Source organism: Takifugu rubripes, chromosome 10 (genome assembly GCF_901000725.2).
Source record: "Takifugu rubripes chromosome 10, fTakRub1.2, whole genome shotgun sequence".
Lineage (NCBI taxonomy): Eukaryota > Metazoa > Chordata > Actinopteri > Tetraodontiformes > Tetraodontidae > Takifugu > Takifugu rubripes.
This window is the reverse complement of record NC_042294.1, coordinates 4,036,529-4,058,690: the sequence shown is the minus strand read 5'-3', so window position 1 is coordinate 4,058,690 and position 22,162 is coordinate 4,036,529. Positions and strand designations below refer to the sequence as shown.

At 41.8% G+C, this 22,162-nt stretch overlaps 1 protein-coding gene across 2 annotated transcripts in view; it reads right to left on the bottom strand.

Moving 5' to 3' along the window:
- Positions 1–768: 768 nt before the first annotated feature.
- Positions 769–22,162, bottom strand: part of myripb (myosin VIIA and Rab interacting protein b) — a 55,839-nt gene continuing 34,445 nt past the window's right edge. Inside the window, exons 4-17 of one of the 2 annotated variants that reach the window (XM_029843085.1) lie at positions 15,745–15,881; positions 10,043–10,129; positions 9,205–9,302; positions 8,912–8,992; positions 8,437–8,598; positions 6,170–6,332; positions 5,557–6,083; positions 5,316–5,465; positions 4,488–5,228; positions 2,794–2,985; positions 2,565–2,726; positions 2,392–2,487; positions 1,938–1,998; positions 769–1,305 (exon numbers count right to left, since the gene is read on the bottom strand). In XM_029843085.1, the coding sequence (XP_029698945.1) occupies positions 1,268–1,305; positions 1,938–1,998; positions 2,392–2,487; positions 2,565–2,726; positions 2,794–2,985; positions 4,488–5,228; positions 5,316–5,465; positions 5,557–6,083; positions 6,170–6,332; positions 8,437–8,598; positions 8,912–8,992; positions 9,205–9,302; positions 10,043–10,129; positions 15,745–15,881 (2,695 nt within the window). In that variant the 3' untranslated portion in view covers positions 769–1,267. The remainder of the gene's footprint in view (positions 1,306–1,937; positions 1,999–2,391; positions 2,488–2,564; positions 2,727–2,793; positions 2,986–4,487; positions 5,229–5,315; positions 5,466–5,556; positions 6,084–6,169; positions 6,333–8,436; positions 8,599–8,911; positions 8,993–9,204; positions 9,303–10,042; positions 10,130–15,744; positions 15,882–22,162) is intronic. The other variant, XM_029843086.1, reaches the window with a different exon arrangement.

Genomic DNA, 22,162 nt, shown 5'->3' with positions numbered 1-22,162 from the left:
CACACACACACACACACATATATATATATATATATATATATATATATATATATATATAAATTTCTTCCTTGCCCTCCTGGGCAGTGCCTCTTTCAGACTCGGGTCCTAGGAGTCTGAGGGTTCTGCACAAGATCTTAGCTGTTCCTAGGACTGCGCTGATCTGGACAGAGATCTCTGATGTGGTTCCTGGTATGTATACATACACACACACACACACACACATATATATTATCAGACTTCATTATGTACAACAAAACAGAAAAGCACAGACATGACCCAGGAAAGGGGAGAAGGTGACGATACTTTTGTTTCTTTGGGATGAAATTAAAGGCCACGATGCTTAAATGTAAACAGAAACGTAAAGGAAAAGAGTTGATTATTGTATGAGGGAGAGGAATTACCAGCCTTTAGGCATTATTTTTCTCCTGTTACCAAGAGTTACATGAGGAAATTATACCACACCTGTGTGAATATGCTATATATCAAGCTAGGAGAGTAGGACCTAGAAATTTGTTTCAACACAAATAATGATGTGAAACAACCAAATAATGGTGTGAAACACCTAAGCTAACACCCCACATATTCACAGAGGTGTGTGGCATCAATCTGTTTTTGCAACATCATGTAACATAAATTGGGAAGTTTTGGGAAATGAATAGCAGAATTCTATGTTTTGATTATTGTTTTCTTTGTGGTGTTGGATGCTGGTTGGAAGGACATTTTAACATTTTGCACAATTCTGACATTAAAAAGTTATGTATGCATTTGCATGTCATAAAAATCATCAAACACAAAAACTCTGAAGGGCTTCCTCATGACAGTTCATATTTGGTGAGAAAGAGGAGGCAGAATAAAGTGAAATCTCAGTCTGTTTGTGGGACATCAAATCACAGAAATTTTCACATTATATTTCTCCACGTCTTGAACAGTAGATCACAATACTCTTGCAAACAGACAGGAAAAGGAATGGGGAGCTTGTCTGTACAAAAATTAATTTGCCATGAAGAGTGTTTGCAGATATTTAAGGCAGAAACCGTCCGATCCTCCTTGCTTGATGTCGTGAACAGAAGGGAGGGGTGGAACGGAAAAATCCACATTTCTGTGATTGAACGCCCGACTGAGGGCTGAGTTCTTGTGGCTAACACGGTGCAGGCTCCGATCCCTGCTTGGCCTGGAGTTACAGGCTGATGATGAGTCAAGGCACTGGAAAAAAGGGGACACCCCTGTCCATCAGACTGGCAGGTGGTAGCTCATCCTGTCGCCGTCACTATGGCTGAGACACCTGTTGCTCTGGCTCCAACTTCTCTGCATAGCAAAAAAACCCAAAGCACATCATTTAAAATACCAATCCAGAGAAGAGCTGACTCGTCCCACTGCATGATGGAGGACACAAAGGGACAGTCTATGTTGGAATCAATGATCTGAATTCATGTCTGATTTATCCCTATTGTCCGTCTCTGCATCAGTGCTAAAAAGACACCCTGAATCAGTGCTATTGTGGGGAGGATGCTGAATGAAAAAAACAGACTCAAACATGGACATAAAGAAAGCCCCACCAGAAAAAAAAACCCATTCACTGACATGAAAAGGAACGGACTTCTTGTTGGCTATGGTTGTGTGTTTCCATTTAGCTACTTTACATCTAATGGATCTTTTTACACTTTTTTCATTCATTCATTCATTCATATTAACACCCATTCGGCTGCAAATCTCGTCCTCCTGGATAAAGTGCAGAATGTGATGATGATAAAAAGCATGCTCGCGCAAGCGTGCGCACGCACACACACACACACACACACACACACAGACAGTACTATGTGTACTGAAAGTACATGTCTGAATGAACTCTTGTGGTTTGTCATTTTTGTCTGCAACAGGTTTTTGGGACAGCTTGTGCAGTTTGGAACACAGCCATGAGGAGCAAACTTGGTTGTTACCTTTGAGTGGAGGAGCTGGCAGTTTCCTCCTTTGGTGGCGGGATGAGTCCAGGGTTTCAGGCTGGGGTCAGAACATTTATAATAAATAACACACATTCGATATTTTACATTATTATAGTAAAAACAAAAATGTGGGAATCTTTAGTTGCAAGAATCCAAACTGCAGCCAATAGTCTATTTAGTATATCGACACAATAACAGCTTTAATTAACAAGGGACTTTGATTCTTATGTGTATTTAATATCAGCCCATATTCAGCAGTAGTGTGCACTCATACCCGGTCAGGGGTCATGGTTATGGCCTATGTACACTGTTTACAAAAACCTCTTGTTGGTTTTATTAAACGGTCACTGTAATTGATATAAACATAAGCTTTTGCTGTCATGCCGTCAGTGCATGTGCTCCTGCACGAGCAAAGGTTATGTGGATGCAACATGCATGTAAAGAGATTTACCTTAGCCTTAGTCCTGAACTTGGAGAAGTGATTGCAGGCAGCTACATTGAGCCCAGCTGTCTTCAGGGCTAATATCCTTGCTTCAATATTTGACACCTTGAAAAATAAGAAACATACTTTTAAACAGGAGGGTGCCTGTCGGGTATATTCATGAAGGGGGACCTCAAACCCACCTGCAGCTCAGACTGTTGAACCTGTGCTGCTGCAGTGGCCACCTGGTCCTCCAGGAAGGCCAGTTCTGTGTCCGTGGTGCCACTGCTGATGCTGCGGGCGCAGTGCTCCAAGTCTCCCAGAGTCCCCTCTAATCCATACACAGCCCCAGCAGTCAGATAAACCTGTGCAAAGACCAGTCAGATGTGTAGGTGCCTTTACGGTTGAACTGAAGTGGGAGGCTTTGTTTACCTTCTCCTCCATCTTGGTCAACTTCTGATCCAGCCTACGTGTCTCAGAGCCACTGGTTATTGGAGATGCACTCATGGACTCGGATGGTGTACAACTCTCCCTGCCGGCCTCACCGATGAGCTCCTCTGTAGCATTCAAAACCTTCAAAACCTCTGTGGTGATGCTGCAGAGAGATGCTGCCGAATACTTCTGCTTTATAGCGAGAACACAATCACACAACAGTTAATGATGTTTATACATTCAAAAGAGTCAAATTAAAGGGTTTTAAAGTTCCAAAAAGAATTCTAGAATTCTAGGTAAGAGGTAGAGGATATGATCACTTTAGCATTGTGGTTGCTAATTATAACTTCCTGAAAAAGCAAATGTTGCAGGGCAGCAAAATCCTCAGATTAAGCTCATCTATCCAACGTTACACTTCAAAAATAAGAAACAGAGTTCTTATTGTAAAGATGATTCTCCAAAGCAAGAAAAAGAAATGGGTTGAAAAAATGACTGAATTAGTGCCTGGGACTTTCATCATTTGGATCAAAGACGGAAGGATTCGCTTCTCATTCAGAGTGATACATCAGAAAACAGCAGGGAAAAGAGCTGACATTGATTTGGTCACAACAAAAAGACAGGAAACAAAATTTATAATAAAAAATCCTTCAGTGATGTTGTGGATGAATGAGATGGATAGTCTGAGATATTGACTCTGGTTTGTCGATAAGGAAATGGGCGGAGGTGAGCGTCCTCCACTCCAAGGAAGCCAGATCAAACACAAGGCTCACCGCTATCGGGCTCATCCATCAGATATCTGATATTCATATCAAGAAATACTTAGTTAAGTTAAGCATTACACAAACATTACACTCCTTAAGAATGAACAAATACATTTTTAACCTAAAGTAACCCAGTCAAATTGGAAAAAAAATTGACACTAAATGGGGATAAGAAAGCTCTCCATGACAACTCGTAATATCTGGTTAGTTCGAGGATCAGACCAAAGGTTTATCAGTTTTTACTTGTCTTACAGCCATTTACCCCCAGACTTTCAGTTAAAGTGGTTAGTTTGTACCATCTCTGTTCAATATCTCTGAAATTGAATTTCTGCTAAAAATCATCACTTTTGCAAATGTATATCAAACATATGTGGAAGGCATAAACATCCCAGTTGCCTAATTTCTCATCATTCTCATCAAATTGAGTCATTCTGACAGCTTCTAAAGAGCATTGAAACAGAAATAGCCTGTACTGGAAAATGTGTCATCCACATTCTGAGAACATCACAAACAAAAAAACTCCCAGAATGAGCCCAAGACAGCTTTCATCAGAATGAAGCTTCCTGAATATGCCCAAAACGAGAATATTGAAAGCAACCTCATGCACACTTGGACAAAATGTTTCATTTGGTAATATGGCAACAGAAAAATGCCCAGTGTGGCATTTATTTATTGCCTGCTCTTTTAACATTTCTTTCAAACAAATGCCTGCACTTATACAGCTGAAAAAAATATAAGCTTATGCTGTTGTTCCAAGTCATTCTGTCCCTCCAAAACAGATGTTAATTACAAGACAGATGAAAAAGAGACAGCGTGATTGGCACATGGATAAAGAGATGAAGATAGGTAGGATGAATTGTTTGAATCCAATCACGTTGACAGACAGAGACAGTGTCCACAACCTGCAGCACGCGTCTCGTCTTGCGTCCATACCTGATTGTCCGACAGCACCCCCTCCTGGGAGGAAGGTGTTAATGCAGGTGAACTTGCGCAGGATCCGCTTCTTCTTGCTCCTCTTTTCTGTTCCGAATCTCTCTCAACGTCTCTTTTATGTTGCCTCTTACTATGTCTGTTGGGCTCTCGTATGTGTCCCCCCCTTCGCTCCTGCTCATCCGCTGTCTTGTCCAAAACTCCTGAATTCTTCTCCCTTATTCTTCCTTCCTCTCTCATCGATGATTTGCTTTTCAGCCTCTCACTTCTCTTCTTCTCTTGTCCATTCATCTTGCCTGTTTCCTCACTGACAAAGCAGTCTTTTAACCTGTCATTTGTCCTCTGCCTCTCCCTTTCTATCTGTTCTTTAATCATCTCACTTTCTTTGGCTGCTTCTTGGTCCACGGTTTGCATTTTGCTCTCATCCTCTGATGTGCTGCCATCTTTGCTGTTGGCACGACTGATCAGTTTGCTCAATTTGGCTCGAAGCTCTTCTTCCAGGGTATCTCCAGCCCCAATGATGCTCTGCAGGTTCTGGGCCTCTGGAGCCAGAGAGTAGGGCAGCAGAGGGCTTGAAGCTGCCGAGTTTGGAGCTAGTGTCTTCAAGTCCTCTGGCTCAGGCGTCATGGCATCTGACCTAAAGGTGTCTGGTGTCACCGTTGCCAACTGTACTAAATCTGGAATTGGCTGTTCATCACTTAAACCCCTCTTTACAAGAGCATTGAGTAGAAAAGCACTGTTCTCCTGGAGTGAAGACAAGTTTAATAATGTGTATTTAATCATAGATGTGGGGAAAATTAGCTTCCATTGTGATAACAGGTAATATGGTACCTGCACTGTTGGGTAGACGGACTTTGTGTGGCTCTGGCCTCCTGTCCTGATGCTCTGTTCTGTTGATTCTCGTTTGCTTTTCCTGCGGCGCCGTGATCTTTTGACCGGATCGCTTTGTCTCTCCTCAGCCTCGCTGCTGTCTCCCGTCACCTGGAGTCAATGTGGTCAAAATCATCACAGTAGACTTGTCTCAACTTTGACAATTTACATAAACCACACATGGCCACACAGAAACGGCTACCTTTGGATTGAAGTTCACATCCAGAGCATCGGAGGGGTGTGGGTATGGATGGATGTTCTGATGGAGGTGTTGGTGGTACAGCGGCTCGTGGTGAGGGTGCAGGTGTGTGTCAGACAGTCCTTTCTTCCTCAGTGGGTTGTGAGGTGATTTGCGAGGACATGCGGACGGTACAGATGAGGCCTCTGAGTCGGAGTACACCGTTTCCGTGTTGGTGTACTGGCCAGATGATGGTGATGTAACGGGAAGGTGCTGGGTGTACGTCCACTCTGGGTCATGCTGCGAATCGGTGTAGTAAGTTTCATCGGACAGTTTGCGGCGGAACTGTCGTAGTGCTGCACCCCAGCCTCCTTCGTTGTCCTGCTCTGAGTCGGATCCCATCTCGTCGTAAGCCGAGACAACACCAGACTCCTTTTCTAACACGCTGAACACCAGGCTCTTCCGTTTAGTTAGTAGGCTGGGCCGAGACAGCTGCGAGCTGTGCAGAGCGATCCAGTTCCCGTCAGGGCTCTGGAGCACCGACGAGGCACCTGAGAGAAGCGAAGGGTTACAGCAATGAAGACAGAGAGCGTCGATGTGAATAATAAAAAATTATTGACGTTAATATATGTTTTACTGGAGTTATCCAGTCGATCAACACTCTTCCAGGTGGGTAGAGATGTGGCCTTGCCCTCCCTTTTCAGAGAAGTGTAGTTGTGCAGACCTGCTCCTGCACCTGCCTCCTCTGGGCCTTTTTCCGGAGAGTCGTCACTGGTGAGGGAAAAAACTGACCGGGAGCGCTGCAAGCACAAGATAGACATGTAAAAACAGACATACTAAAGCAGAACAAAAAGTATCAAGAGTGTGGGTTCAATCCTCAGATACGACAGGCCTCTTTGTGTTGAGTCAGTGTGTGCTCTCTCTCTCTCTCTCTCTCTCTCTCTCTCTCTCTCTCTGTGGCTCAGGGTTGGTCAGCAACTTGGACTGACCCTTCATTTACCTTCATGTACCATTGTGCAACTGATTAACAATGACAGTAAAAAAAAAGCTTCTTTTTAGTTTCGCAATGCACAAAATATTAATTCCTGAAAGGCCACTCACAAGTAGTCCACCTAAAATTAACTGCGAGTCAGTATTTTGATATTTTCACCAGCAGGGGAAGCTACACGTCCACTTGTCAACAGAGAGCATAGCGCAGACGTAGGAGACTTTAAAAGATTTTCCCAGTCAATAACAATGTAATATGAACAGTTCTATTAAGAATATTACATTTCCAAACTGAAAATGGGTTAAATGTTTGATAGCAAGCAAATTGGGGTCAAGTAACCAGAGGTTAAAGAATAGAGAACACGCCGCTTGTCTCCACCCTCCAAGCAAGTTTAATAGGTCAGATGTGCTGACAAGGTGGTGACATAAATTCACTGGAAGTTAATGGCTGCGTTGCTGTTGGCTGCACTCTTACAGGGGTCTGTCAGTTTGATCCAACAGGCAATAAATCCAACAACCAGAAAAGCATACCTCAACTTTTCCAATAACAGATGCTTTTTCTGAGGTGAACCCGGGAAAATGTTAACGCACAACTGCTTGGGTGATGCTGCATTGCTGCAGTGGGCGGAGGCAGTTTGCAGAATTAAACTAAAGTTGGTTTGTACCTCAGAACGAGGAGACGTTTTCACAGTGGGGTCTCTTGGCTCCACTACGCCTTTGATTGCTTTGTCATTTTCAAAACACGGGCGGAGTACCAAAGCAAATGACACCAGGTTTTGGCACCATTTAATCTGGGTACCACAGAGACTTGCACAGGAAGAGAGAGACCCAACAAGTTGATCTGCTGATTTGTCCACAAAATCATTGCCGTCAGGACGCAGCACAGGTGACGTTTCAATTCTACCACCACCAACAAGAGAGAGGAGAGGATTCAAAGCAGTAATGCTTTTCATTTTATGAACAACGCTTGTGTAGACCACGGCAGAGTGACCCACGAAAGCCTTCTAAGGTGTTGCATTCTTCTTCATTTACCTTATCAGCGGCAGCTACAATGATTTCACATGATCCAACATGTTTCTGGTAAAAGACAAGCTAGTTATTGCAAAAGGACGCTAAATTCCTCATCTTCACCAAAAATGAAAGGACTATGGTGTTTACACTGTGCATTCAAAGACACACTCATGTGTACTGAGCTGGAGAAGAATGCGAGAATAAACACAAGTCTTGAAATGGGAGATGCACCATTAGGATTGCCCTGAGGACGAGCTGCTCTTTTGCATATGCAGCACCTTAGCAAGCGTGTTTGCAGAGAGCTGATAAACAGCTCTTCCCACAGCCGGCTGCATGGCTGAGGAGGACCCTTTTGTATTCTGCAGGACTTTAATCTTCCCGCAGCAAAGGAACAGGAAGCAGTGCGCGGCGACCTGGGAGCGCAGCTTTGATGGTTCGCTCATGCACATGACCCTGGCAAATCTTCATAATGGAAGATTTCAAAGGCAGAGTCAAGAACACAACCACTTCAGGTGATGTGACCCACAGAGCTTCAGTCACCCTAACAATGATGAACAAAAACAAAAACCCAAAAGCCTGTTGGAATCGAGGTACCTGACAATCTCTGTAACTATCAAATAACAAGACTGAAACCACTTCATGTACCAGAAAGGTCCTGAATATTAATTAGGGACAAGTTCTTGTACTTTGCAATGCAACGTTGCTCCTCTTAGCACCCCATGATTCAAACCATGTGCGCCATGCAGACACAAACAACCTGTGTTTAAACAAATTACAGTCAGAATAAATCCTTTGGCTTGAGACTCAGCAGTATGCACCCCCAGACAGAACATTCTTCTGTCATGTTCTAACCAATTATTTCATTTCAGACAACATTTAGATTTCTGCGTGGAGACAGACACTGACCCAGAGGGAGTAGGAGGTCTTGAGGGGGTCCTGTGGTTCCTCTAAAGATGCTTGTGCCTGAGATGGAGACGGGAGCTCGCTGGGCTGGATCAGGGTCTGAGGATTTGACCAGACAAAGTCATACTCTGCATGCATCTCAGACTGCTTCCTGCGCTGGATGATCTGGGATGGAAAGAAAGAGTGGAGAGGGTGGAAGAAACATACACCAGAGTTTAAACCTTTGTTGAGATAATGTATGTCTTAATAACAATAAGAATTATATAGTAACTGCAGTTGGAAAATGCATTAAAATGCCTTTGCAGCAGACCAATAATTAATGTAATATCAACCTGACCACAGTCTAAATCAAGACATCATTACAATTAAAATAATCCAACTAAATTATGGACAGTTAGACAGTGCATTGACTGTTATTTTCAGTTTCTATCTCATCTGTCAGGCTGTCAAAGGGAGTCAGAGATGATTGAACTCTTACTTTTTGCACAATAGTTGTAGCAAGTTCCTCTATGAGTTCTTCTTTGTGGTCTCGTAGATACCGGGCTTCATTCTGCTTCTCCTACACACACACACACACACACACACACACACACACATACACATACACACACACACACACACACACACACACACACACACACACACACACACACACACACACACGCTGTGAGTTAAGAGTTTCTGTGCCAAAAAATACAGCTGCTTTGTGTTAATGCTGACATTAACTGTGAGGAGACAAAAAGAGTAAAGAGAAATATACAGATGTCTCACCAAACTGTCACCAAATTCCTCTGCTTTAGTAATAGCCTCTTCTATAGCCTCCTCAGCGACGCGCAGGGCAACTGTGAGGGTCTCCGCCATGCTGTGTCCTGACATCACACACAGGCATTATTTCCTGTAAACTTTAAACATGGATAATTTGGTAGAAAGAATATGAGCTAATCTCTGACATGGATTTCCAAACATCTAATAAACTCTTTTCATCATTTAACCATGGAAAAAATAAGTTAACATTTTATGCAAAAAGGAAAGTACAGACTCAGTCTATTGATGTAACTGCAATGCAAAAATGTAAAAAAGTCTGAAATAAAACACACAAGCACACACAGACACACACAGACACACACTCTAACACACAAGTTTTTCAAGAACTGTCATTATCTAAATGGCAGGTTTTGCTCATTGCATAAACAGCTCATAATTACTTGCAAAACCAAAAAAATGTGAGCCTTGTCACTGTAGACTGGAAGTATCTTGTCATTTGCAAATAATTTTGCATATTAAGATCTTTGTGAACTTCAGGAATTGTCAAATTCACTTTACACAACGCTGGACTGTGAGACGTGTCAGGTGTTCCCTCTGGATTTTCAAGCTTAAATTTTAATGTCAGTCTTTCTCTTGGAATGTTCGCTACATGACAAAATAACAACAAATTTGCACACCTTTTACAGAAAACCGATAAAAATCCTATTTAAATAAAGTGTCAACTACTGATCATGACAGATAAGAGACTCTTAGATAAAGACTAAATACATTTGCATGGTAATGCATCTCAGATCAAGAATTTTAAAAAAGCCTCTCTGGTTGTGGTTAAAACATCACTTCTTACCTTCGCTCTGTTTGTAGAAGGCAGAGTCACTGCCACAGATGCTGCCATCATTATCGTTATAGATGCTCCCCTCGTGGATGCTGCTTTCTGAAGAGGGACAGAGAGAGGCCCAAAATCCTTGGAACTGACACTCAGCACAGACACACAAACGCTCTGCTCACAGTGCACCACATATAAATGCAACCACACACTTTTGAACAATGTTGCCACTGTAAAAGTCGGCTGCAGAGCACACAAAGCTAATAACCTCCTTATGGTTTTCTTGCCAATGTATTCCCAACTCCTGCCTAGTGCCAAGTTTTGTTTCTTCTTTGAGCGCTTTCTTATTACAAAGAAACATGACGGTTGAAGGAAAAACAAAACTCATCTTTAATCCCCCTAAGCCGACCCAGCAAATAACACAAACCACATAAGTGTGATCTCATCCTCATATTTCTGGTGAATTTGGGTTATATTGAGGATTCAAAGCCCAAAATGTTGGGTGAAAGCAGAGGGGACCCAGAATAAAAACACTGTGATTATAATCCTTGGATGGGTCTATTTAAAAAGCTGTCAAGGCTGGAAAAGGTGTAGCGGTTACACAAAAATGCACCGACCACAACCAGATGCTCCCTGAGTGGCCCATTAACTTATGTTAGCCTTCTCTTCTGCTGTAAAAAAAGAATAATGCATACGCGCCTTGCATCAAGATGACAGACTGTCAGTGAGAAGCTTTGTTTGACCATTAAGGTGCTACAACACAGCTGGAAACATACACTGGCTGAATCTGTCCTCCCCATGAACTGATTTCCACGCCTCACAAGCTAACCACATACAGTATCGACCTTCTGCTCATCACATCATCGCCAGCTTGTGCTGCTCCTGCTGGAGGAAAGTTGAATATACATGGCAGACTAAACTGTCATTACTCTTCCACATGTGAGGAGATGTGTGGCCACCCACAGATGGTTCACTACCGTCACAAGCTGGAATTTAGTGGTGGCACAGGCGGCTGTCACACGTGTTTTACTATTCAAGTGCTGCGTGTCAAAGCACGCAGTGCTAATGTGGAGCCCAGCAGTCACACAGTCCTTCTTGTCTGTGACAAGATGTGACATGTATCAACTCAGCCACACAGGAAAATGGTACCTTTTTGTCTACACATCTCATTCAGTCACGTATGTGCTTATCTGACCGGACCCCAGGTTGACAGACCTGCAAAGCTTAGAGGGTCCACCCTCACCTTACTGGCAGGGTGATACAGGCCTCGTTTCAGTGCCCTTACTTGTTTGCACCTGAATTATATTAGCAGCACTGTGAAAGGGGACAATAGGTGGGGAGTGTGCAGCGTGTAGAGAAAGGGTCATCTGAAGGAATACACAGGCCTCGGCCTTTTCAGCCTCCTAATCATCAGCTGAATGCACAAAATGAAGGATTGTATGAAATGTATGGGCTTCTGCACATTATTTTGTATGTTTTGTAATAATAAATGCCGAAGGTATACAAGAAGGTAATGTAGGGATTCCTTAAATGAGAACAAAATGCACTTTACAACAATCTACTTTTTGTTATTTTTCAAACAGTTGTGATTTTAGCATTTTGTTACCTTGTGAACGACTTTGTTCCACATTTTTCTCCTTTGGGGATCAGCATTAAAGGGTTTTGTAAAATACTCGTTAGGTATGAAACTTTTAATACCATGGTTTAAATGATCAAAAAAGTCTTTCACTCAGTCAAGTAGATGTTTTCACAACTAACATACCAATGAAATATGAGGGAAAATATGGCAGAACGTGGCCAAATATGTGTAGACAGTGAGAAAGCAAGGCGGAGTGTATAAATTAATGAGTCTGTAAAGCTTCATTTAGAGCTAACATTACTGAAGTGCCAGGAGAAGGAAGGAGAGCCCAGACAGTTTCCTTTCAATTAGGAAGCAGCATCTGGCAGCACCAACACACACATGAACAATGGACAGAGTCTGTGTCTTCATTATGACAGGCTGGAAAGCTGTGCTCACTTCATATCACTTATTGTCTGAGAGCTACCTTACCATAAAAAGTTATACCCGGATCTTACAGAATCAAGCAAAATAAGTAGCTTCAGGGCAAAATTTCAGTCTTTCAAAAAGTTTATTAACCGATATCATCACCTCTTTTCTGCATTTGGGCGTCCGTGAGCAGAGCTAATGAGTCCCAGAGCTAATGTGGACTTCAAAGTTTAAAATTATGGAGCTGGAATGTAAAAGTAGATTACAAAATGTCTGCAGTGAAAAAAAGGCTCCAGTCTTTAATTTTACACTTCAATAGCAAGTGCTTTCACCTGTGGGATGCTACGCCTCTCCTGAAAGGACCCCCCACCAGGATATTCCTTCTGATGCATGACCTGCAAGAGCTGCTGCAGAAAAAAAGCTCCATGCATCCTGGAGAGATCCAAGTTTGCTTTCAAAGCAGGCACTGCTCAGTTGGGAGCACCTTATACAGAAAATGAATACTAATTCTGAATAATAAAGCAAATTTAAGATGTGATGAATTTAAATGTAAATTGTCCAATAGATCAAGGAAGCTAAAGTCTGCTTCTACTGCATAATAATGCACAATACATATTTAAAATGTTAAAGAAGACCACCTAAAGGTCAGTAGTTTCACTTTAAATAGTAGTTTGGGTGAAATATTTTAAGAAAGAATTAGATACACTCTTGAGAGCAGGCCATGTGCTGCTGTGAGTTCTGGCAGTGGCTCCACGCTCCTGTTTAACGTGGTGCCCAACAACCTTGACAGACGGAGTCACCAAAGCATCCAGATCATAGCAATGATCCAAATCGTGATGATGCTTCCTGCACTTGATGCACATCACAGCTCATTTTTGTAAAATGTAGAAAGCTCTTATAGTGCAGATGTTGTTTCAAGGTACACAGTGGCCTGCCAGGGACCCACTAGATCTCTCACATTTGTCCCCCATCCCCCCAGGGTAGTAAATAATGAGTATTCCCCCCACCCCTCCCACCAACACTAACCAAGATCTCTCATTAAATCCTTTCTCTTACATGTTGTTTGTTCTACTCTACAGCACTTGGTCAGCAACACTTTTATTTCTATGTATAATAGAAATCCCTCCCAGGACCAAGTCCATCTCCTCCACATACAGATGGGTACAGATGTCACACAGAAGCATTGCAGCTTTTCCACGACGGATGATAAACATAGAATCGCTGCATGAATGTTGCATTTGCCGCTTCTTGCATCTTCACTCTGGGGACCAAAGGTATAACATTTCCAAACTGTAACATTTTAGTGCATATAATGGTGCCCAGAACACTGCTAGTTTATGAAAAACTTGTTTTTCATCTCATTTTTTAATGTTATTTTCATCAAGAAATACAGTGAGAAAATATTTAATGTACTATAGGAGATAATATTGAAGCCCTGCAACTGTTAAATGTGTGTAAAGTTACCTCTGAAGAAATAAGGTTTTTGAAATTAGCACTTTTCATTTTGGAGGTGACTCCCTGTCTCAATCTCTGGATTGTCACCTGAGCAGCATGCTGGGATGTTTAGTGTCTTCATTAAAAATAAAGCTAGATGAGGTCCAGTTTAGGGCATTCAAAGTCTTCTTAGGGGTTAAAAACAAGTGTTATGTGGCCTGTATTTCACATATATTTATGAGATTTTTTTCTATATTTGTGAGTACATGAGACCAGTTCCTGAGCTACAGGGAAAAAAATATTTGTCTTGGAGCAGCAGAGCAGGCAAGATGATGTAATATCAGTTTGTTAATGTGCAATATCTTCCCCCTTAATAGACTTTTCCTCCAATAATGTTACTCAAGTAAAGTCTCATTATGGTATGTGCGGAAGGCATCACAACACCAGATTACAGACATTACTTTCCATAGTTGAAGTTTAATACTTTACCTCTTTTGTCAATTAAAATGCAACAATATTTCAGACAAATTTTACCACTGCATGTTATTAACAATTTATATATTAATTATTATTAATATATTTTGTATTAATATGCCACACATGTGACAAGATGGTCCTATATGTGCACAAGTCATCTTATCTTTCATCAGACGGCAGCCAGTGAGCCAGTTGGTGTGAGTGGTGATGCGAGCATTTGAGGAAACGTGGAAACGTTATAATCTGCAGGGCTTTTGTGAGCCAGGACACCTGCAGTCGAATAACATAATCCTTCAGTTTCCACTCCAGATGATATAAGAGTAGAGAGAAAGCCGCAAGTGTGCACAGAGTGTGATTAGGGGATGAAACGTAGGGATGGAATAAGAAGAAAAAAAAACAGATACAGGAGAATACTACCCTTGATGGCTGAAGACACCACAGTGATAGGAGGAACTCTGCATAGTTTTCTAAATCAATGTTTAAAATGAAACAGCAAAAGCTTCATAAAGGAATCAGAACCACCCATCAAAGAAGCACCAACTAATCCAATGGGTAAAAGGTTAAATTCAGCCATTTTAAATGATGTGATTTTTTGGCAAAATCAACCTTCTAATGACTTCCAACAGAACACAGAAGATCATTCAAATAGATTGTTCTATGCCAAAAAAAATAATTTAAATTCAGTAAGCCAAATCCAGCTACTGTGTGCATGAAATATAAATGCTGTCTTCAGATACGTCATTTTGTCTTTATGTTTCAGCCATAATCTGGCAACCAGCGCAACAGTGATCAAAGGGCAAATACTAAACTACAAGAAAATCATACCTTTGCTACATTTGTCTAAAACAAAGGATCATTGGCATATATGCGAAAGAAAAGCCAAATGATAGCTAGAATTTATTGAAGTAAGCTAGGCTACGCCACCTTTAGAGGCATTTTCAGTGCTCAAAATATTAAAATACAAAACTGACAAGAAGTGTTTCTGTATTATGAGTCCCATTCAAAGTACCAGTATTTAGGACTAGAGGGATCCCATTAGCAGAAATGTAATGTTCATAATCCGTTTTCTGTGAGAATGATCCTCTTATTCCTGCAGAAGGTGCTCAACGGCAAAATTACACAGATCTCTGTAAAACAGACAAAGTAATCACCAAAGGAGGCATAAGTAGACCTTGTGTTTACTGCTCTGGCTAACTGCATCACTTCGTACCTTATGGAAACAACACTAACATGTAGTTCTCAGTTCTCTCTGTCTCATGTCTGATCTGTTTTATCCTCCCACGGTCTCTCCATCCATTTAATCCCGTGTAGCCTGGTTTGAAATAATGCCTTCCCGTCAGCCGCAGAGGCAGCGCTATAATCGTGTCACAGCCGGGTCAAAACAATGTTATCTAGAACAGACGATGAGCTGCAATTCTCTAAGGATGCAAAATGACCACGATCAGTGGGGGTGGGTGGGGGGATGAAGCCCCAGGGACAACTCTCCGATCAGTCACCAGTGTGGTGCTTAACATGCAGATGCCAAGTAGCCATGTACAAATGGTCTATATCAGACGTGCACCAGTATAAAAAAGGGCGATTCTTTAACACAAAGAAGTAAAAATGGAGCAATAAAGTTCTGCTAAGACCACAGCTCGAATTCAAGAATTTTAGGAACAATCAAAGGAACTAATGAATCCCATTTCAGCATAGATGTCAGGAAGTTCTGGGCTAATTAGAAAAAGAAAAGGCTTACAAAGGACACAAATAAGTTAATTACCTGATCAAAATCAAAGTGGATGAAGATAAACACAGTGATGAAGGCAACAATGAAGAGAAAACTTACCTGGGAGATCAGAGAGGGCTCCTTTCTCTATAATATGTTTTCTGTAAAGGGTCTTCAGAACTTTGGCGCTTCCGAAGCGCTTGAAGCGACTCTTGACATTGTTATAATACCATTCGAGCGACTGTGTCCTTAAAATCCTGCAGACAAGGAGGATAGAGAAAAGAGACAACATGCAGTTATGAAAACAGATGGCTCCGAATTTGATTGTAATTACATCAGGATTATGTATTTGGCTTCCAGCCAAGACTTCCATTAAAAACTGCCAACTTGAATGTATTTCAATTATCAGAGTGCACATAAGCCGACTTTAGAGAGTTTTTCCAATTATTTTAGGAAATAATGAGGCCACTCTTAGAGACACAATCCAATTAGAATTTTAATAAGATGGCATTCAGAAGTGTTTTCTGTGTTGTGTACTCTTAAAATAATTTAATAATTCACCAACATTTCCAAGTGACGCAGCATTAAAAGCATGTGTGAATATATGCGGGAGACTAGATGAGGTTCATCAGCGGTGGAAGGGTGCAGAGTTTCAATTGTGACTTAATTTAGAGGCTTTTTCATGACTTAAATGTCACTTAATGAAAATATCTTAATTACTTTCACAGTGTCACACTGAAAATGAATGAGAAGCGTGTTTTCTGCTTTTCCTCTCACTCTTTTAATGTGTCTGTGTTCAAATGATAAAATATCAATTCATATTTGATATTGATATGTTTTTAAAGGTGGAATTTCCCAGATAACACTTGTTTCTGGTTCAGCCACATTAAAGTAGAGATAGAAAAAGAAAATTTTATATGGTAAGTTATAGACCATAGACTGCTACAGAAGAATCCATGTAAGGCGTTCCCTGACCACTTCCCAGACCGCAAGTGACACAACCAGCAAAAACGTCACTTTATTTTTGCACAATGGGAGGAAGTGGTGTCCTAAATATGGAAATGTGTTATTACCATCAAATTCAGTATACCAATGAGGATATTATATATGAGTTTTAGAGCAGGTTTCCTATGGACATCCGGTAGTTCTAATAACTTGGGTTCTTCTACACTGCAGAAACTGCTAAGTCCCTTACAAGTGAAGACCTGGAACAACCTGTACTGCTGCTGAAGCCTGTCCCCAGTCAGGAGACAGACAGCTGAAGGAGAGGGTGAAAATAGTTACACTAATAAAGGGATCCTGAGTGCCCCCGAGGCTGCATGGCCTGCCACATCCATCTGGCACACACCCTCCTTCCTCAATTTCCACCACTCTTCCTCACCTCCCTGTTTCTCAGTGGATTTATTACCCTCCACTATCTGCCCGGACGCACAAATGGCTTCAGTTTCTTAATTTCATGCCGTGGGTCAACCTTTTCTTTTCGGCTAATGGAGGCTGCTGAGCTTCGCTGAAGTGGTCAGCCTCTTTTTTTCATATTTCTTCCCAGGCTGGGGGATGAAGGTACAGAGAATGAATGTGGAATACTGGCATCAAGGACACAAATGGGGTAGAAAAACAAATCTGCAGCTCTGCAATGAGCTGCAGGTGAAAGCAGACATCTTTTATCAGGAAAAGAATTTTCACAAACCAAGCTGAGGCCACTTGAAATGTTTGTCTTTACTTTCAAACAGAGCTGAATAATTAAGCCCTCGGGTAGCTGCGAGCTGCGGCCAGCCCAGGAATTGAGTTGGCCCCACTTCAGGACAAATGCCAAGCAAAATAACACCGTCGGATTCTTTATCATCTGAGCTAAACTCTCTCAGGATCTGCAACATCCCAGCAGCATCAGACAATAATCTGACCTCAGTTCAGCAGCATGTCTGTCATTCATTGAATTCACCACTGGTGCTGAGAAGGTGTCACATTCCAGGGGTCAGCTTGCTAGCTTGCTGTTTTAAGGCCTTTAGCGTAAAAATGCTAGCCGCCAGCCAGCAGGATACAGGCCCTCTCAAGAAGTCACTTCTATTTCCCTTCATGTGCCTGTCTGCCTGTGCCTGCCTGTCATACTACAGAAACACTTCTTGTCAAATAATTTCACACATATCAGGTGAAAACTAAACTCAAACTTCTGCTCAGGCATCTGCTGTCTTTCAGGCACAAACGTATGGAAATTAGCAGAGCTTTCCCTTTCTGAGCGAGGGATTTAGGACAGCGCGGGAGAGGAAACTTGATGAATGAAGCATGACATTGCTTCCCCAGAGTGATCTAAAAAAGAGAGGGAGAAGGGAGGAGAGTGGAGTGGATAAACAGAGGCTTTCATGCAAGCGCTGCAGTGCAGCCTGAGCCTGAGCAAACACACATTTTATAATGAGGCCAGGAGATTCCCCGATGCTGTGCCACTGCATCAATATGTAAAAGGGATTCCTGTAGATTCTTGACTTGACACCTCCTCTCATCCCCTCCTTCAGCCTCGTTCTCCTCTGTACTTCACACGAATGATTTGCAAATCTAAATGAGCTCTAAATAAAATATACAGAAGGGTGTGATTCAAAGAGCTACTGTCATCTGTAATATGGAGAGAAATGAGCCAAAAACTGTGTTTTCAATGATCTCCAGTCTATTCTCCCTAGCTATGGCCCTAATGACTGAATATTCCTCCTATTTGACATATTTACTGTCATCTATTAAGACATAACCCTAACCTGACTTTTGGAGATGCCATCAGTGACTAATGCTGATGTCCATGTTCCATCAAAAAGCCCTAATTAAACTGATAAAATCAAGTAAAGAACTAATTTATACTTTGATTTATTCTTCAACCAGGCGGGGAAGAGCTCAGCTCTCAGATATTTAACAGTCTATAGTCAACTTGTTCAATGTTGACTTTCAGAAGTCTCTATATATGAATCCATAGGTGTATGTTTGTCTCCTTTATGTTAGGGAGAGGTGGAACGGGGACAAACCCATGTCTGTAAAACATCTTGTAAATTGCAGCACGCTGATGGAGAATCCAGATAAACTGATGTTTTGTGCAGACGTTTTCTAGCACTCCACAGTCAGTCCTGGCAGCACAGATGAAAGGTCAAAGGTCAAACTCGCCGGTGAACTGCTAAAAAGCTTTTGGTATGTTGCCCCTACAGAGCAGAGACACATTTACATCTAGCCACGTGTTTTACATTCACTCTGCTACTTCACAGCAGGCCTTCTCATACACTCTCATCACTTGCTGGACATTCTTTTTCCTCCCCTCGCTCTCCTAATCTGTTCAAAGACCAAGAGCTACCCTCCCCCTCTGTGATCCCTCCACTCTTTCCATCATCCAGCATTCTCACTCCAGACATTCATGATCCAGAATGCTGCAGAAGAAAGTGCCAGCAGTGGTGAAAGCCTGCAGCAGAGCGTGCATGACTTCAACACCATGGCGTCAATGAGAAGAGGGACAGCTTGCATGATAGCAAGTGCAGTGTAGCCAAATGCAACACTGATGGGACAGCAAGCATGTGCATGCTGGAAAAAGTGCACAGTTTTGCCTCCAGTATGAGATTGAAAGAAAGGTCAAAGTACTAAATACTGATGAGGGAAATTGACAATGGGACATTATGTTATCAAAAAAAACATTACACTGAAATTATAGTTTAGTTTCTATTTGAGAGACATCTAATTTATTTTTTACATTACTAATGTTGTTTTAAGTTGATAAAACACATATTTAGTGTCAACTCAATTAAAGGAATTTAAATTGGATGCATGAGTTTTCCTCTAAAAATGTTAAATTAATAAAAACACATGGAGCTACAAATAGCTGTAAGGAAGAAGTTGTATAATATATTCTGTTCTGCTTTATAAGTACTGATTTTGCTCTCAATGAGGCAGATATCATCAAATTGGCCATTCACTAAGCTGATAAGACAGACAGGTGAGCTGTGAGCAGAAGAGTGAGCATACGGAAATAATCTGTCCCTGCTTCTGGAGAACAGTCAATTGGGACGTCCAGCATGAAGCTTTCCACCACTATATTGTTCTTTCCTCCATCGGCAGATGGAGGACGATTCAAACTGCAGCTGACTGCAGCCTTTTATCTGGGCAATTATGTCAGGCTAAAATCACAATTTGTCTTTAAAAAGTCAGATGTTTTTAAATGTTTCATTTCACTTTGATTCTACTGCTGCAACGTGCATAATGTTTTTATTATTAAAAAAGTGGCTGGAGCAGTTTTGGGGTCAACATTGGTATTATCTTAATGTCATTAAAAAACTGAAAGAAAGGGATAATCTATCTAATCTTTTAATGTTGTATCTCTCACCATCCTATTTAGATAGAATAGTGAGAGATACCAGTTAATAAATAACAAGCATTGATTATTCATGTTTGTTACTCACTGTTTGTAAAAATAAACATTATATAACTGAATAAAATGTAAAAACATTTGGCAGAGCTGAATTCATTATTCTGACACATCCACAGGTCACATTGAGAAAAGAACAAGCGGGAGGACGGGAAACAGCAAACTGGAGGAGCCCAACGTGTCAGTCTAACAGCCTGTTAGGGAGCGGAGGGGGGCCATCGGACCCCAGGACGCACCGCTGTTAGTTGGTGGATACAGACGGGAACAGACGAGGATGGTTATATATGAGGGAGTTTATAAAAAGGTCACTGCTTTGATTGGCATTATGGAGCGGCGGGGTGGGTTGAAGGAAGCTGTACTTAGAGACACATATAATCCATATGAATCGATCCTCAACGGAAAAGTGGTGAAGGCAGGCGCAGTCTTGCTGCTATGACTGCTATGAGAGACAGAGAGAGAGCTTGGTGACCCAGAATGGTGTGAAATATATTTTCGTTAATACCAAGACACTGTGGATGGGAAAATGACCTCCAGGCAAAGTCTTACACAAGTTCAGTATGTTTACGTTCCTGTTCTGTAGAAGTTGAGCTGATCTTATTGTTCTGAGCAGGATCGTGGCTTTAAAGACGTTCTATTAATACGGACTCATCTTATGGACCTTTCATGCATATTTAGATCGCCTGCAGGAAATTTCTGCATTTCTCCGATAGCGGCAGGTATTTATGTAACCTTTCACCAGTCCTAGGCGTGTTGGATGTAGGCATTAGTGTCTGTAAGTGTTTTGCTATTGGAATGAGGCCAAATGCTGTGACCTCAGGGGCCACATCCTCCACACTCTCCTCTGCATTTCACCAGAGGAACGATAACCACAAAGCGGGCCAGCAAAGTCAACTGTTTCACACTCACTAATTAGGCAATCAGACGATGGCCGTTTCCCAACGAAGCCTCTGGCTGCCCTCAACTAGCTGCAGCCTAATTAGCCACATGACACCCACCAAGCAGCAAGAAGGAACCCTGGAGCAGCAAGCTCCAACCAATACCACTGTCTTTAATACTCCAGGAACAGGAATCAAGCTTGAAAATCTTATTTTTCAGTTTGAAGAAAGATCAATGAGAAACCAGAGGACAGAAATGATACCAAATACATAAACATGGAACACGCATTAACCACATGGCTCCAAAACTATCATTATTGTGTCAAATTCTTGTCTGGAGCTTTTTAAATGCAATTTCTCTGGCTTGAATCAGTAAGATTACCTGATTCGATTCTGGGAATTATCATAAAGGTGTGTGTATGTTTAGGGGGGAGAAATAATAAAGTTTAAAAAATTGAGTACTTGGTTTATTAGCATCTTTATTCCTGCAGTTTATGGGGGTAAACAGTTCACTTCTCCTGGTGTCGAAGTATTGGGTTGTAAACAGGCTGCGGCTTTCTCACATTATGCAAACATTTAGCCTGAATTAGCTCCATATACTTGACGACATTTGCCGACGTCCCAGCGGGACCATTGTGCTGAAGGCAAATGTGACTGGATCTTGTCATCTAGTAAAATAAACACTGGTACCCCGCAAACAACCCTTGGCCAACTCAGTCTGGCAGTCAGACGGGGCGTGGGAGATGGACGATGATAAATCTCTGATTCTTGGCACACAAATCACAAACAGAACACACACAAACAAAGCTATCTTTGTGGGGACATAGCAGGGCTTTTTACAGACTAATTTTTTGTTGCCTAACCCTAATCTGTGACCCCAACTGGGACATCAAATGTTACACCTAAGAACCAACCTCTGCTGTTTGTGTCAGAATATTAGATATCAACAGCACATATACAGACACGCAACAGATGCAGACGGACATTTGTCTTACTTATCCTGTCCTCCCTGTTTACAGAGGGGTGTGTTTCTCTGTGTCATCAGCGGGTCCATGCTGACGGAGACAGATGGAAGGACAGAGATGGGATTGGCTCACCAACACGAGTGGAGAAATCTCCCTCTGCTCTTTAGCTTCCTATTGAATAATGTCAACAGCCGCTGTTGGCCTCTGGTTTTGGTCTTTTTGCATCATTCTCTCTTTGCACATGATTATCCTTTTCATATTAGCTAATCGCTAAAAGCAGAACTAGTTTCTGACTACAGGTGATTGGATATCAG